The sequence below is a fragment of the Protopterus annectens genome, chromosome 4.part1, assembly GCF_019279795.1.
Source record: "Protopterus annectens isolate FY-2018-M chromosome 4.part1, PAN1.0, whole genome shotgun sequence".
In the NCBI taxonomy this organism is placed as follows: domain Eukaryota; kingdom Metazoa; phylum Chordata; order Ceratodontiformes; family Protopteridae; genus Protopterus; species Protopterus annectens.
In genome coordinates, this window is record NC_056734.1 from 999,224,653 (window position 1) to 999,241,857 (window position 17,205).

At 38.5% G+C, this 17,205-nt stretch overlaps 1 protein-coding gene across 7 annotated transcripts in view; it reads left to right on the forward strand.

The window, feature by feature from the left end:
• RUBCN (rubicon autophagy regulator) overlaps positions 1–17,205 on the forward strand; it is a 2,564,006-nt gene that overhangs the window by 406,154 nt on the left and 2,140,647 nt on the right. For all 7 annotated transcript variants that reach the window (XM_044070705.1, XM_044070707.1, XM_044070708.1 and 4 more), the window contains exon 6: positions 7,920–8,079. In XM_044070705.1, coding sequence (XP_043926640.1) covers positions 7,920–8,079 — 160 coding nt within the window. The remainder of the gene's footprint in view (positions 1–7,919; positions 8,080–17,205) is intronic.

A 17,205-nucleotide genomic window follows, 5' to 3' on the forward strand; every position in this document is an offset into this window, starting at 1 on the left:
AACCATGTAGATATACATACACATATACACAAGTATTTTACAAAGAGACAAAACAGATTTAAAAACTTTTTTATATTCAATGAATATGGATTCAGGAAGATAAATTTATATTATATATATATATATATATATAAAGATTTTTTATATATTAATGTATACAAGGTCTAATGACTCAAGGTGGTTAATTAATCTAATGACATCATTTCCTTCATTGTATTTATAAAAGAAGAGTGTGGGAAGTCTCTTCTTTTTCTGAAGAAGTTCACTGTAATAAACGTGAAAGAAAGCGCTAAAAAGTATTGTCTCCTGGTGGTCTCTGAAAGTCCTGATCTTCATCTGTTTTTTAGTTGGTTTTGGTTCACAGTTCTTTAGTTAATTCCATTCCTACTCTTTCTGGTAACGATGGGAAGATTATTGATAAGTGTCAGGGGAAAAAGTGTATCCTTCTGCAACTTTGATTTACAGAAATTTGAATTGTGAGGCTTTATGTTTGTTCTAATTGTGAAAGTATGAGAAGTGTTTTTTTCTGCATTTTCTTCTTATGAGGAAAAATCTGTTTTAATTAATTTAGTTTCTTCTTTAGTTTCTTCAGTTGTACAAGTCACTTCACTTTGTTTAGTGTGTTTGTGAGTCGCTTAATACTTCTGCCCAGGGCTTTTGTCACTGGTACTCTTTTTAGGAGGTTTGTCTAGCTGTGTTCCCATAACCTCTTAGATGTAAAAATAATATTGATTCTCCTTTGGCTAGAGATCGTTTTTGGTTCCTCTGCTGCAAAGGTGATCAGAAAGTGGAATGAAAAGGGTAAGCTGATGCAGGGAATCTCTTAAGATTTTTCAGCCCATCTTTTCCAAATTTTCCAAGGGATCCTGTAACTCCTCATCCAGCTTTGGCAAAAAAAAAATAGTCTCAACAAAATGCAGGTAAACAGGCATTTAAGAAGAAATGACAAGGGGTTTCCAAAATGAATATAGGAACCCCTCCCAAACCAGTGACAGTCCAACAAGTCAGTATGACTATTCAAGGGACCTTGTCTCTCCCCTAATAGCCCCTTTCCCTTCCAGAAAGTCTGAATCTCCACTTTCCTCTTCGGGAACAGATAGTCTCAGATAAATGGGTTTTGAAGATCATTTGTTAAAGTTACAGATGACAATGGGAGTGAGTTCCTCCTTTCCAGGTGGTAATTCCTCATCTGCCAGACCATACTGTTTTATTTCCACCTGTCCTTCATTACATGCTGTCCCAGGTCCCAGGAAGTGATAAATTCAGTTCCTCCTTCCCAGATGGGGATTTTTTTTTTTAATATGTATTTAAGGATATTTTTAGTGTCAAAGAAAGGAAAACACTTGGAGACCAGTTCTGGCTCTTTCTTTCCTAAACATGTTTGTGATAATGCCCAAATTCAAAATGTAATTTCACAATCTGTTACCTCTTCTTCTTCATTCTAGTTTCCTGGTAACACTAAATTTAAAAGATGCATATTGTCACATCCCTATTCATCCAGACTTAAGTGTTTCTTAAGGTTTTGTGTGTCTGGATTATATTATCAGTTTCTTGCATTATCATTTGAACTATCCACTGCACTAAGTGTTCACAAAGTGTCTAGCTCCAGTTGCAGCTCATTGCAGGCATTGTCCACATTTTTCCATATGTAGACAACTTGCTCATCTTTGCTGAATCTTTTTCAAAGTGTCAAGAACCTCTCATCTCAGTGTGAGATATCTTATACAAGCTGGGGTTCCAAAAGAACATTCAGAATTCTTTATTTGACCTTGTCACCCAGGATTGTTTTCCTGGGGTGTCAGCTAGACAGTTCGGTTTAAAGGACATTTCTTCCATACAAAAAAGACAGACCTATATCTAGATGTATTCCTAAGATTTTCCACTCAGACTTTGGTCACTTCTAGGGAATACCTCAAGATTTTGTGTTTTATGGGGGTTTGTGATTTTCATGATGTTCTTCGTGTTTCACTGTTGCAGTCATTACATTTGGGTAATCTGCTGGCAGGTTGCCCTCAGTCGGCCTGAATGCCAAAGTCTTGGGTCCTGCGTTGGTTGTTGTCTCCTCTTCCATGACGTCAGGTCGTCAGGGGTATAAAACAAGCAGCTGACGCCATTTTCTTTAGTCTTTCTTGCCGCGTGGTGCCCGAAGCAGAAGCATTTAGCAAGTGCTGGTTGGCAGACGCCTGAAATATTCGAATTTGAGTTTTAGAACCGAAGTCTTCACTAAAGCTAAGTACCCCGTTGGGGTAACTTTTTTTCTTGCTCCGTACCGATGTCAGAAAAAGTTAATAATTGTATTTCTTGTGAGAAGCAAAATACCTCATAAGGATTTCCATTTATACTGTATTCCTTGCCTAGGCCCTGATCACAATGTTCCTGGCTGTCGGTTTTGTGGCGGCCGCAGTGGTGCAGCGGTTAGCGTTGCTGCCTCACAGCAAGAGGTTCTCTGGTTCGATCCTCGGCTGGGGTGCCTTCTGTGTGGAGTCTGCATGTCCTCCCTGTGGTCGCTTGCATTTCCTCCGGGTACTCCGGTTTCCTCCCTCCCAAAGACATGCTGTAGGTGGATTGGACACTCCAAATTGGCTCTAGGTGTGAGTGTGTGCATGTATGCCTTCTGTGGAAGGTTGGGCACCCGGCTGGCAACTCGACACTGTAAAATTCCACTGCCAATCATGAGCGGACAGGTGATCCGCTGTGGCGACCCCTAACCGGGAAAAGCCGAAAGAAGAAGAAAAAGACTATTAAACGTCGGTACAGTTTTGCCTCAAAGTATTTTGGAAACAGGGACTACCTCAAGATTTTGTGTCTCATGGGGGTCTGTGATTTTCATGATATCCCTGGCAATACTCTACAAGAGAAAGATACAATGGTATCTAAAGTCTGTTTCCAGCACCAACATATTTGTCTTAAGTCTCAGTATTGGGGTTTGTCAGAAGAGAACTAATTTGGTGGAGACAGGAAATTTGCCTAAATCCAGTTCTCCCCTTCTCCCTCCTTGCTCCAAAAAAAATCACACACGCCTCAGATTTTGCCTAGGGAGCAGTGTCATGATGGATAAAAGTGTAAGGTGTGTGTGACACCAAGGACATAAATGTAAGAGATGCTTGTCCAGATAAATGTGCTTAACTCTGAATCATCTTTGGTCCCTGAGACCTCTTCAAGTTGTTACAGACAATACCACAGTCATGTGGTACATCATCAAGCAAGGGGCTGCCAGTTCACGCCCCTTTTGCAGACTAGCTGTGTTAGCTTGGGATATAGGTTCATTGGTGAATAAAAGGTTAACTTTCCTGAAGGACCATTTTAAGGCTAACCAATAACCTGAGGTCCAAATCAAACCCTGTACCATTTGTTTATGAGGTGAAGACAGTCACTATTATGCCAAACCCACCCCTTCACAGCACAGTCTCACTCTACAAGCATCTTACATTCTATCAGAGTAAAATTGTCTGGCAGACAAGCTGAGCAAGACAAAGGCTGACCCTCAAGAATGGAAACTAAAGGGTCTCCCAAGGTTTGATCCATTTATGGGGAGTTCTTCTAATAGACCTATTTGCCTCCTCTCTGAACAATCAGTTGTCAAGATTCTCCTTCCTCCCTGGCTTCATTCAAGAAGGCATGGAAGAGGCACATGCCTTTTCTTTTCTTTGGACAGGATACTTTGTGGTGACTCCCTTTTGGCCCAAGTTACCATGGTTCTTCCTTATTTTGGGAATGGCCCAAGACTTTTACACAAGCTTCCTCACAGAATGGATCTACTCGCACAAGATCAGGAATGTTTGATGCATCCCAACCCAAGTAAATACAACTGATTGCCTGGATGATAGGGTCTTAATTTCCTTTAGGCCCCTGTTTATTGAGGATGTGCAGCAAGTACTAAAGGAGACAAGAAAGCCTGAAACTAGAAAATCATGTAATACCAAATGGAAAAGGTTTTCTCGGTGGTGCCAGCAACATAACTAGCACCCATTTAAGGCTAATTGTTCTCTGGTTTTACAATATTTGGGTGAGTTACTATCATGTGGCCTTTCTGACTTCTCTGTCAAGGTTCATTTACTGGCCATTTCAGCATGTGTTCTCATGGACCCTCCTCTTTCAGTGCATTCTCATGTTAAAATATTTCTGAAATGAGTTTTGCAAAGGAGGCCTCCAAGAAAACAGGTAGCCCCTCCTTTGGATCTTAATTATGTGTTAGAGAATCTAACACTTCTTCCATTTGAATCAGCTAGCCTGGTTGATTTGAAGTTCTTAACATGCAAAACAGTTTTACTGATTGCTCTGTCATCTGCAAGAAGGGTATTTGGGTTTATTTTATTTATTTATAAATTTGCTTACTGGGAAAGTCCACTGGGCCTAAAAGAGCCCATTTTCAGTGGAGGCCTATGGAGAAAAGCTTCAACAAGAACATAGATACAGAAAATATTAAACATTAATTGGTACAAAAGTAGATACAGTATTACAGTAATATATACAGAATGTATACATAAAAGCAGGAATTTTGTTGCAATTCCTTATTGAGTCAACCCTATCTTATTTTACAGACAGACCGTGCTTCTTTAGGTATTAAAGAAGGATTAGTTCTCAAAGTGTTGTCTGAATTTACTTTAAGCCAAAGTATCCATTTCTCAATTTTCTTTCCAGAACCTAAAAAGGACAGAGAAAGGATTCTCCATACCTTGAATGTCCACAGACAGCTTGGGTACTACCATCTATGTTTCTTGTGAAGGTAAGAGGAAGGGACAGCCTGCATCAAGACAGACTATTTCCAAACTATTCTTTAAGACTGTTACCTTTTGTTATACTCACCACAACAAAACTATTCCAGGCAGGGTCAAGGCCCACTGTACCAGTGTCTTGACTTCTTCTATGGCTGTTTGGAAAGGGTTGGATTCTAGAAGTATTCTAGAAGCAGCAACTTGGTCCACTGTACATATGCTTTGATTCCTTCTCTAGCCCTGCATCAGGCTTTGCAAAGACCATTTTCCAGGGGCTCCTGGACTCTCCTCCTTCCACCCCCCAAATGTAGAAAGCTAGGCTAATCTACTCATACAGCTAAGGCTACTTCAGCAGTGGTCAATATGATGAACATACTGTCGTGGAAGTAAACTTAGCATAATAGTAGATGTTTGAATGATCACTGCTGCAGTAACAGCTCCCTCCCTTCTTCCCCTTGTTTTCTACCATGCTGTTTATGCTAGGGTGTGAATGTTTATTTTTCTCTTGTTCCTAGTATTGGGCTTGCAGGGCACAGTCTCCCTCTCTGTCTTGGTATGAAAGCCCTTAAGGGCAAAAAATGGGAGTTGTGGGAACAAATACATACAGGGGAGGAATGAGGTTTAAAAGAGGGCAGGACTTAAATGAGCAATGTAATGTTTGACTGAAAATGATTGGTTAGATCATAAGTGATGTACGATGTTTGTGATGTAAAATGCTTGCAACTAGGATTGTGTCTGTGTGTGGTTTGTTTTCATTTATATGAGTGTAAGATTGCTTATGTCGTAACTGATAATTGAATAAAGCTATTTCTTGGTTAAAAAAAGGAGGGGCAGGAATTGAATAATTTATGTAATGTATAGCAATATATGTGAAGTATAATGCTTGTAAATGTTAATATGTTAATACAGGGTACTTATGTATTATCGCAACCAGATTTTTGCCGTTGTGAAATTCATAATGTTATTGACAAAACAGGTTTATTAAGTTGGAAACTGGAGTGTAAACAAGTAAATAATAGTGTGGCACACATGCGATGAGGCAGGGAGAGGAATAACTGCCAATTTTTTCGAGTCCTGCCTGCCGTGTCTCACTTTGCCCATGAACTCCACACTCTTCAGTGCATGACAGATCCTGCCTTCCTAATTACAAGCACAGACAAGGTAAATTAATCTGTAGTATGCCGTCTGAATGTTCATGGCCAGTAGTCAAGTTTAATTTCATTCATCAGAATGATTTTAGCCGGCAGTCTGACAGGCATTTGTCCCTAATCTGAAATAAACTGTACCAAGACAGGACACACCTGAAAGTCCTAGTATATTAAAATAAGTCACAAAAGCAAATAACGCTTACAATTTTAGAGTACACAAGCACTTAATTCATTTCCTTACTTGTCCAGAAAGCTTTACCCCTTTGAACTCACCCACATCAGATGATGGATACCGGCAAAGTGAGACACGGCAGGCAGGACTCGAAAAAATTGGAATCGCGTTCTTATTATCGGCAACAAGTGTTTGTAAAGGTGTCACTAGTTTTTCTGTTTAAATTAAACGTGTGGAAATATGGCCAGAAAGGTTCAGCAAATGTTTTTCACTGCATAAGAATATAATTCATGCAGTTAAACCAGCATTATTTCATGTTGGCTTTCTTTTTTCTTAAAAGAAAAGGTGCAGAACAACTTTTAACAGTATGCGAGATTTGAAGCCTGCATGTGTAATGCACGACAAACAGGAAGATTTGTATAAATGTTTTCCCTTCCTGAATGTAATCTAAGGTTATTCTTTATTAGTAATGATGTAAAATAACACTGTACTTTGTTTGTTGCAGTCGTTTTCATTCCAGTATGCAAATTTCACAACGGCAAAAATCTGGTTGCGATAATACGTTAAGTACCTAATACAGTTTGATTACTTTTGTATACATGTAAATTTCCCTGTGTCACAAATGATAATTCAGTAAAGATGCGTTAAAAAAAAAAAGGCTCTTAAGAGCTTTGCACCAAAACCTCTCTTTTAAGTCAGCTCAGCTCAAGCTGAGTTTAGGCTTGTAGTGCGTGCCTTAAAGCTTTGGAAGCTGGCTGTTATATCCTTGGCAGTATATAACCCTTATAGCTAAGGCTACTTACAACAGTGATCATTTGAACATCTACTGTTATGGTAAGTTTACTTACTTACACATCTATACTAATGTTTTCCTCAAAATGAGCTTCTGAAGTAGTAAGTGTAATACTCTAGGTAATACTGTTTTTGGAGTATTACTTGAGCCTTCTGAAGAACATGGCTGTTTTGAAATTTCCTTTTGCAAATTCAACATCGTGCTCCTTTTTGGAGTTTTTTTTTTTTTTTTTGGCTATTAAACTGGTGTCAGATATTCAACCAAGAAAAACATGAGGACATCCATATCTATCACAGTCCAGCTGCAGAAAAACAGAGGGAGCCTGCAAAGAACAAATTCAAAACTTTACCTTTACTTTCTCCTGCCAACTTGACTTATTCCTGCCTCCCTTTAACCTTACAGTTACCCAGGAAACATTTAACCACTGTCTGAATTTGTTCTTTACAGGTTTGCTCTGTGTTTCTACAGCTGGACTGTGGTGGATGTGGATTTCCTTGCGTTTTCTTGAGTGTCTGTTTATTTTCATGAGGGTCTCCGATTTTTTTTTTTTTTTTGATTAATTAATGCTAGACATTTGGCATCAGGCAGGCATTCACACATGTATGCCTTCTCTTTCTTACCATTTTGCAGTTTGAGGGTGGCAAGAGTTGGGAACACTGAGAAGTAACACCATTGTAATGTGTGAAACTTCAGAGTTATACATCCTAACCCATCCCTAGATCCCGTAGAGTCATCTATATTTTACTGCTGTGAAGGCATTCTGCTGTATCAACTGGTCCTTTTTCCTTTTGTGAAGTTGCTGGCATCTGCTGTTCTTTTCCCCCCTTTTTTGGCTGGACCATCTTACTCCCAAACTGCTTATCAAATCTAGGTTGCGGCTTGCATGACCTTATTGCTGTGCTATTTGTCCGACTCCGAATATTTGTACTTAGTTTTTAGAGTATAGGTATTACCTGCTGGAGTCAGACAGTGGCACTTTTACAAACTAAATGTGTGGATAAATGTTGATGTTTAGTACATTGGCAATGCTGACTTGGTTTAAGAGTATGGAAGAAAGTTGCCAAAACTAATGATCTTAACATTTGTTTCAGTTTGCTAAGAAGTGTGAGTCCCCTTCGCTGACGAAAAGCCAGAGCTTGACAAGCCTTCCTGGATCCAGATACGTGCCTCTTGCTGAAGGAGTACAGCGCAGGAGCACTTTGGCCTACAGCAGCCTTTTAGGAAATCCCCTGACTATATGCTGTTTATCAGGTGAGAAGTGCAGCGTTACAAGAGACAGTCAGCAACTCATTTCCACAGTGGGGATTGTGGCTGCATAAAGAAACTGTCTGCATTGTCAAAACAAATCTGTTCCCAGTTTTTTCTGCTACTGTACAGATGCTTCATATGTTAGAAGTTTTTTTTATCAGTACTTAATGAAAAGGAGGGATCCAAAAGTGGAACATATAAATAGTAGTGCACAGTGAACCAGAAAGGGGGGTGTCATCTGATACATGCTGAGAAGGTGGTAAAGATCTTTGGCTGAAGTAGCTTTGGCGTATCAGAGAATGTGGGGTCTGTATGAGAATGTGTGGTTCATGATAAATTATAGGTGCAAGAGATTGTAGTGGCTAGGTAGTTAGGCAAGAAAGAGTAAACTGGAGCAGGCAGAGGAGAAGGCAATAGGGAGGACATTAGATGGAATGTGATAAAAACATTGAGGGAAGGCAGAGGTTGAAAGACTAATATGTTCAAGTGGGAGGGGTGACACTGTGTAAGACGAAGGGAGAACAAGATGAGATTATTAAAGTGCCCTTGCTATTAAAGTACAAACGTAATGGTGCAAATAAGAAAGTATGTTGCAAGTAACAGCACCATAACTGTGGAAATCCAGGTGCAATTTTATCAACAAACCTGTAATGACCTGTATCAAAATACAGACCATGAAGAACAGTTGTTTGCCCAATTGTCATGTGCGTTGCAAAATTACAGTTAATGTCTGATATTGTTTATTCTTAGCCAAAATGTCTAACCAGCTATTGAAGTGGCAATGGGAAGTAGTCTACATCTGTGATAACTAATCTAGCTTTTCTGGAGAAGAGTTGCTCACAGTAATATATGCTGCCAAAGAGTGCAGGAAATCTCAGCATTTTGACTTAGACTTGGATGCATTTCAATAGAAACATGACTGTAGGAAAACAAGAAACTGTTTTTTTGTGAATGCTTTCTCCAAGTCGTTGTGAAGCTCAAAGAATTCTAAATGCATGGTGTCAGAAGCAGTATAAAGAACAACTGCAAATGGGTCTGCAAGGATGTTCATCACAGTGATTTATTTTTGGAAGTCTACAAGCATGCACTTGACTAGCAGTATTTTGTATAATTCCCTCAATCAACAATTCTTGTGCTTAGTGTTGTGAAATGAAATACTTTCTGCCTGAACATATGCATCTGCAGCAGTTTCAACTTTTGAATGAATGCAATTACCCATTCATACAGTCTAATTGATGCCTTCCCTGTAGTTTCATATTTGTCTGCTAACACCTTTGGTGATGTCTACAAGAAATGCCAAGTCATTCAGCCATAGATCATCTTCCCAGAATTTGACATCTTTACCTTTGCTGGTCATGAAGGATTTTATTTTCTCGTGCAATGACTAAAATTTGCCTAGTGTTGCTGCCATGCTCAACCACTTAACAGCTGTAATTCACATCATCATGCAGTGGCCCAGCTTCTTCAAGAGGTGTGAAGCATATGCAGTTTAAAAGTCTTTCTTAGTCTTATAAAGTTAACATTTGTAGTGACCTTTTCCATGACCTCTCTCATTTCAGGTGTTTTGGCACATGTATTGTTGTGTCCTATGGTACTTTCATTAAAGCTACAAATCCGCTTTGCTTCTTTGTCATGGAGGGAGTCCCATCAGTTGTGACTCCAGAGTTTTCATTTACTCAAATTAATTTTCTCCAACACCTGTTTGACTTTATCGAAATTGTCCTTTTCTGTTGTAATGCTCTTCATTGCTCAAATGTCTAGCAACTCTTCTGGAGTGTTTCTCCCCGGGCCTCCGCTGAAAACAGGATCTGTGGAACCTAGTCGGACTTTCCCGGTCAACAAATGTTAAATAAATAAATAAAAAAATAAAAACTCTTCTGGCACATCAAAAGATTTGGTAACTGCTTAAACAAATGTGACCAGTTGAGCAATCTCCCCTAAAATCTGTACATTGGAGTGCAAATATGAAAAAAAATGACAAGTGTTTTTGTTTGAGGACAGGTACTTCACTAATCTTGCAATGGCCTGAAGTGAAAGGCTCACTTTTCCCACTGTTCTCTTTTTATTTGGAAAGGCTGTATCTGTAAATATTCTAAGGCACAATGGCTTCTCTCTTTGTTATCAGTTCTGCTGTCTGACTTTTATTGTTATTTCGGTAGCCTGGTTTAATACTTTAAAAATAACTGCTAGTAGCTAATAACTATGTTTCAGGGCTTTTACTTTCAGTCATCACTGCCAGTTGTCCAGTAATGATGTCAAATTTAGCTCCATGATTTGTAGTGAAATGGTGTTTTACAGCTGCGCCCAAGGAGTACAAGATAGTTTCTTCACAAATTAAACACAAAATGGTACCATACTGTTCACTGACAAAGTAGTCCTCTGACCATGAACTTTTGAAAACACAACCTTCACTGTCAGTCCTTTTCTTAGAAGGGGACAGTGTTGTGATGAGCATCTGTGGGTAAAGGATAGCCAAGAGAGATGTAAGGCAAGTTAACCAACTTCCCCTCCATCCCTAAATCTCTCTCCAAAGCTTTCTGAAGTAACATTTTTTTGAAAAGTTGCACAAAGTATTTCAGAATTAACCTCATAAGGGCCCTTTAGAGTACCAACTGCCAACTCACTAACAAAATCTTGCATACCGACACACACACACACACACACACACACACACACACACACACACACACACACACACACACACACACACACACACACACACACACACACACACACAAACTGCAGCCTCACTGCTGTCCCACAGTCAGTCATATTGGTGATTATATACTTCTGCCAAAAAAAAAAAAAAAAAAAGACGAGTATGTTGTTGCTTGATTGTGAACATGAGATAATTCCACAGTACTGCATTTCAACAGCAGTTTAACTAAAACTCCCAACAATGGGGGAGGTAAGCATGGATGAGGACAGCGTTCTATATTAATGGATATGTAATCTTTTGTAGTTTAGTAGGTTTGCAGCATGACTGCAACCCCAGAAATGCATTACATTTTCTGGTGATCATTGCAAGATACTTGGAGGTCAAAAAACTGACTTGTACAGTCCACCACATGTCAGTGAAGGCAGAAAAAATGAAAGATTATTGCAGGACAAAAAAAAAAAAAAAGTTAAGATCACAGTAAGAAGACAGTTAACCAAACCACCATGTGATAATTCAGTTACTGTTTCACTGTAGCCCAAAAACTGCAGATCACAGTAGGGTAAAGAATTGAACTATGATGCCATTTGATAATTCCATAACTGTTTCAGTGCAGGCAGAACAGCTTAATATCAGTGTAGGCAAAACAAAATCAATAACTATATCACAGTTGTAGGCAAAGACATGATTTTCATTCTCAAACTTCCCCCTCCACCAAATCATTGAGGGTATACACAACAGTTCTGACCCATGCACCACCCCAGAAATGCATGCAAAGTCAGAATGACTTACCAAAGTGGTAATGACAGTACTTCAAAAACTCACTTTGCAAATAACTCTCACAAAGAAGCAATCAATTGTCGGGAAAAGTAAAAATTCTCTTTCAAATAATATGTGGAATAGATAAACATATGCACGGTACACTTACCAACACACGCTCACCGATCAATGAATTATACACAAATTCAACCATCCACAAATAAACCAGATTACTTTTCAATAATTACTTTAAATTGGCACAGACAAACATGCACACAGTTGTAGTAAAATCTAAAGTAGTGCTCTCTCAAATAATATGCATTTAGGAAAGCACATGCACAGTACACCTACAACACCAATCAATGAATTATGGAATATTCAGTCTCCCACCAGCAGTTTAGTAAAAGTAATTATCGAGACCCACGGTAGTGGTGCTGCGGTAGCGTTGTCGCGTTCGATTCTCAGCTAGTGCGCCTTCTGTGTGGAGGCATGCATGAATGGGCATGCCTTCGTTGAAGGTTGTGTGTCAGGGCTGGTAACTCGGCACGTAAAAATCCACTACCAAACTTTAGCGGACTGGAGTTCCGCTGTGGTGACCCCTAAGCCGAAAGACACAACAACAACAACAAGTAAAAGTAATTATCGAAAAGTAAACACATTTGTGTGCACCCAATCTTTTTGTTCTGCTTTAAAATTAAAATAGTGACACAGGGCCTTACTCAAGAAATATAACTATTGATCTGTTGGCACACGAATGAGGAACAAAGCCAAAAATAATGGGAAATGAACATCAAAATATTGAGGATGGATCTTAAATATTTCTGTTATATGCTTAAAAAGTTGATAGAAAAGCACCTGTTGCATTAGCATTCATTTTTTGAAAGATGTTGTGTGAAACTCTTAATATGTCTCATTATTTCCTCACTGTAATCCTAAACACTTTCCTGGAAAACCACACGTTCCAATGAACAGAGCTAAAATATGACACTCAGAATCGGGCCATTCTGTCAAGTATATTGGACATCAGGAGCAAAAGGTGAATAGACAAGACAAAAAAATGTTTTATGGTGCTAACAGCAGATGTATTTTGTCCATCAACTTTTCTGTCACTGAAGATGCCACACATACAAAGAATAAACCCAGTCAATCACAGCAATCAGTATTTGTATACTGAAGTATACTCTGACATGTTGAATAGCCAGAGGGGTGAAAAACTGGCACTGCATTTTGACAACAAATGCAAATGCGGACCTGCTATGTTTGATTTCATTTATCATGTTTCATGGCACTCAGCAGAATGTACATCAGCGTGGATTTTCTGCAAGTCAGAAGTCTAAAACTGTCATTGATGGACAATGCTCAGTTTGTTTTTTTTACCAGAAAATAAAACATGTTATGAGGTATGGAGCAAAAACATGAGGCAAAACTGGGCATGTTTTGTAAAGTCAGATATAGTTGTGAGATTTTAATAAAGTCCCCCCACTTGTTTCTCATCCTCAAGGAGTATAATAAATTGACTTTCAAGATGACTGCGCATTGACTAACAGCTTAATTCTAGCTCTCCTAGTGTGAAAACATAAACTCAGCAGAGAAGGCCAGTGGACGTATATTTCTGGGTAAAGTTCTGTAACTGACTACGACATGCAGTGCCTGGATGCCAGGGAAAAAGAAACACAGATGACTGAAATAAGATCAGTTACAAAAGGTCTGGAAAAAACACTGACTGGGCAAAGTACTACAACTGTTCAGCAAAAAGCAGTGCAAGCTTCAGACATGACTTCCACTTAACTAGAGGAAGTCAGTGAAACACTGACAGAGTATATCAACTCAAATAAAAAGGCTGGAAAAATGGAAGAAACTTTAAACAGGTATTAAGATGAGGTAATAAAACTGCAAAAATCAGAGGTCAGAATAAAGAAAAGGCTTGCTGAATATGAGACTGCTCAAGAGGAGTTGTTTCAAAACATAATAGAATTAGAGGACAGAGCGCATAGGGAATACCTGAGATTTTCAGCTGTACCAGACAAGCTGGAAGGAACAAACTGTATTCATTGTATGAAAGCACAAATAAGAAACTGGACTGGTATTCCACAGCAGGAGTTATTTGAAAGGGCACATTGTGTGTATGCTCCAAACCTGGATATGAGAAACCAACCTAGACCTTTAATAGTAAGGATGTAATCCTACCAGCAGGAGGAGTTTTTTTCTGACAGAACTGTGGCAGAAGGACAAAGCACTAAAAGTGGGAGACAGCAGAGTTTGTAGAGAATGATTACTCACTGTACACCAGGCAGAAGAGCAACTTTATTCCAGTGTTCAGGGACTGTTGAGAAGCAGGTGTGAGATTCAAACTGCTGTACCCAGCTGTCTTCAAAATATTCTTGACTGGAGGAACAAAATCATTTTTTGATGCAGTACATGCTGAAATACAAAAGTTTGTCCAGCAAAAAGTGAGATGTGAAACAGATGGAGATTCTTACTATTTGTTCTTCTCATAATAAATACCAGAGAGAGACTGTGCCAGTGAAACCTTTTCCAGCATTTCAAAGTAAAATGCTTAAGAGAAGGGGAAAAAAAGCACAAGAGTTTAGAAGAATCAAGAGTACACTGGAAATGAAGCAGAGACAGGATTTAGGAAATGGAGATGAACTGGAATAAAACCAGTAACTTGGAAAGTGACAAATGTGGGATTACAAAGCAATAGATATATTTGTGAAACATGACAGGAAAAAAAATCTGGAAATATTTTTTATACAATAAAATATATTTTTCAAGAAAATCTAGAAATATTGGAGGTTTTTTTTTACTTGGTTAAACTTGTAGAGGACTCTAAATCACATGCCATACTTCATGGCATAAATGTTAGGAAAAATACCAGAAGAGGGTTGGAGGAGGGAGAAAGTTAACTCTAAGTAAAACACATTTTTTTTCTTTCTCCCTTCTCTCTTTGTCTTTGTTCAGTTTTAAGAAATGTAGGCACTGCAGTGTAAAAAAAAGTCTGATCAAAAGGGCATGGGAGAAGAGAAATGGATGTACTTTTTCTCATTCTTGCAAAGATGAATGACTTGATTAAGGCCCTTAGCATGATCTAGTAACAAGTTTTAAGAGAAAGCAAGTAAATGAAAAAGAACACTGAATATTGAAAAGCTTTTTTTTTCTAGCAAATGTATGCTTAGTAGCAGTTCTTTGTGTGGTCCTCATGTCTCCACAGAGAAAATCTGATGAATTGAAATGTCTAGGAGATGATGTTTTTTGAAAGCATTTGAGTTATGTTCCCAGCTGGGAGAGCTGTAAAGGTAAGACAAAACCAGGCAGCACTTAAAAGAAGCACAGGCTGTGCCATGTGTCTCAGCATGGATAACCTTTATTTTAGGTTAACCCAAGTCTATGAGTGTGGCTGTCAGTTTGGGGCACTTGTTCCCATTAGGAGGGTAAAACTTCTGTATTTGAAGATATACATAATTTTGTATGTTAGTTCTAAGTAAATAGGGTTTAGGGGGTATTGGGGTGTGTTTTTTTCCAAGGGCTTTCAATAAAAAAAAATGTTTTGTAAAATATGCCATAGGGTCAAATGGATATGACAGAAAACAATTGTATAAAAGATCACTCTGCCAAGCAGTGTTTGTACAGAACACAAAAGCTGGAATTAGACACTTAACAAAAAAGATGTTGCACAGAAATGGTGGGAATAATAACTTTTTAACACAATGATGCTTTCCGTAATGTCTTTAAATGTCAATGGTCTCACAGATAAATACAAAAAAGAAAGAGTAGTGAACTGCATTAAAAATGTCAAGTGCAAATAGCTGTGCTACAGGAGACGCAGTTTGAAAGACCTGAACATGTGAATTTGATAAAGAAAGGTTGTCAAGATGGTTATTCAGTGGAGAATACCTGGGACAAAGGAAAAGAAGAGTACCTATTAATTGCAATAGGAGCTCCAGTAGTTATAGAAGAAGATAAAAAAGATAATGGTAGATTTGTTGTACTAAGGGACTACTGGCAAGGGAGAAGGATTACACTGGTATGTATTTATATTCTACCTAAAATTGCTATAATGGAGCTTAAGAAAATTCTGGGAGAAATAATAGGTTTCAGCAAGGAATATTCTTATAGGTGGGGACTAGAATTTGATTTGCAACATTGAAGATATCTCTGGGGGGACGAGAAGGGAAATATAGCAAAGGATGGTATATTTTTGAAAAAAATATGAAAATATTTGGCATGGAAGATGTGAATTCATTACTAGGAGTTCAGAGTGAATTTACGTATTGCTTCCCAAGATAAAAAAAAAACTGGGCTAGGCTAGGAACATGTGGATTTAATTGAAAGTCTTGATATATATCTAATAACTACTTCAGATGCCATGCCAATAATAGCTAAAATAAAAACACAAGGGAATGAAATAAAAATAACACTGGTACTCTCTCACCTGTTGAAAATAGAGGAATTTAAGGAATGGGTAGTAGAAATTATTCAGAAACTATCAGAGAAGATATCAATTTCTTCTGAAAATATAGTTAGGGAGTGGGATAAAATTAAAGTGGAGTTTAAAAATAGATTGGAAGTAAAAGAAAGGGAGATATGGTTAAGAAGTAATGAGTATTATTTAGAGGGACTGGCAAATGTTAAAGTATTGCAGAATAGGGAGAATCTCACAGAACAAGAAGAGCAGCAACTGCAGAATGCTAAACAGAAAATAAGGGATTACCTCGATAATATGCACAAGTTTAGAAAGATTGTTTTTTGATAACTCTAGAGCACAAAAAAACTTTTAGCACAATGACTCGGGCAACAGAAAGTAGAAAAGGCCGTCTCAAAGCTTAGGGGAGCCTACAACAAGGAATATGAGAGATCCTATAGAGGTATTAGAAATATTTCAGAAATTCTATGAAAGTCTGTATAAAGCAGAGAAGTATGAAAATCAAGAAAAGATTCAAAAGGAAATGTTTGTGGAAGAATTAAATATGCCAAGATTACAGGTAGATGAGGCTTAATTACTAACATTTGTAATGGGAGGAGATGAGATACAAATGCTGATATATAACCAGTCCGCAGAAAAGTCCCCAGGAATAGATGATATTCCTGTGGAAGTTTGGAAGCTAGGTGGGAAAGAACTGATAAAGATCTGGAAGGTTTTGTTTAACAGTATTTTAGGAGGGATAGAAGTACCAACATCATGGAAGAAAGTGGTGGTTGTAATACATAAAGAGGGTAAAGGCCCATCCGATCCAGCTTCATACAATCTCGTTTCAGTACTAAACCATGAATGTTAAGTTGTCAATCTCGCCTTCATTCTTGCTTGATGGGTTCGGAGCCGATCCTCGGCTCCGACTCGGCACTTGCTAAGCTCGAGAGTCACTTTTACCAGCTTGAGGCAGCCTCATATCCCATGATGCAAGGCGGTAATTACCCAGATCTCGTTTGCCGCTACGCTGATGAGGTACTCCTTTTGCCAGCTCGTGGTAAGTAAATTGTTTTACAATTGTTAGACACCCCATTCCTAGTTTTTCTCTTATATATTTTATATTTTCCCCTTTTAATTTAAAATTTCTGAGTCTGGGACTGTGTGAGTTGGGTGTGTGTGTGTATTCACTATGTCCAAGGAACAGAGGGTCTCAGGCTTCAAGAAGTGTGACTCGTGCTGTCAGAAGATGTCTCTGACAGACGGTCACACTTCTTGTATCTACTGCCTGGGACCTCTCCACCTGCAG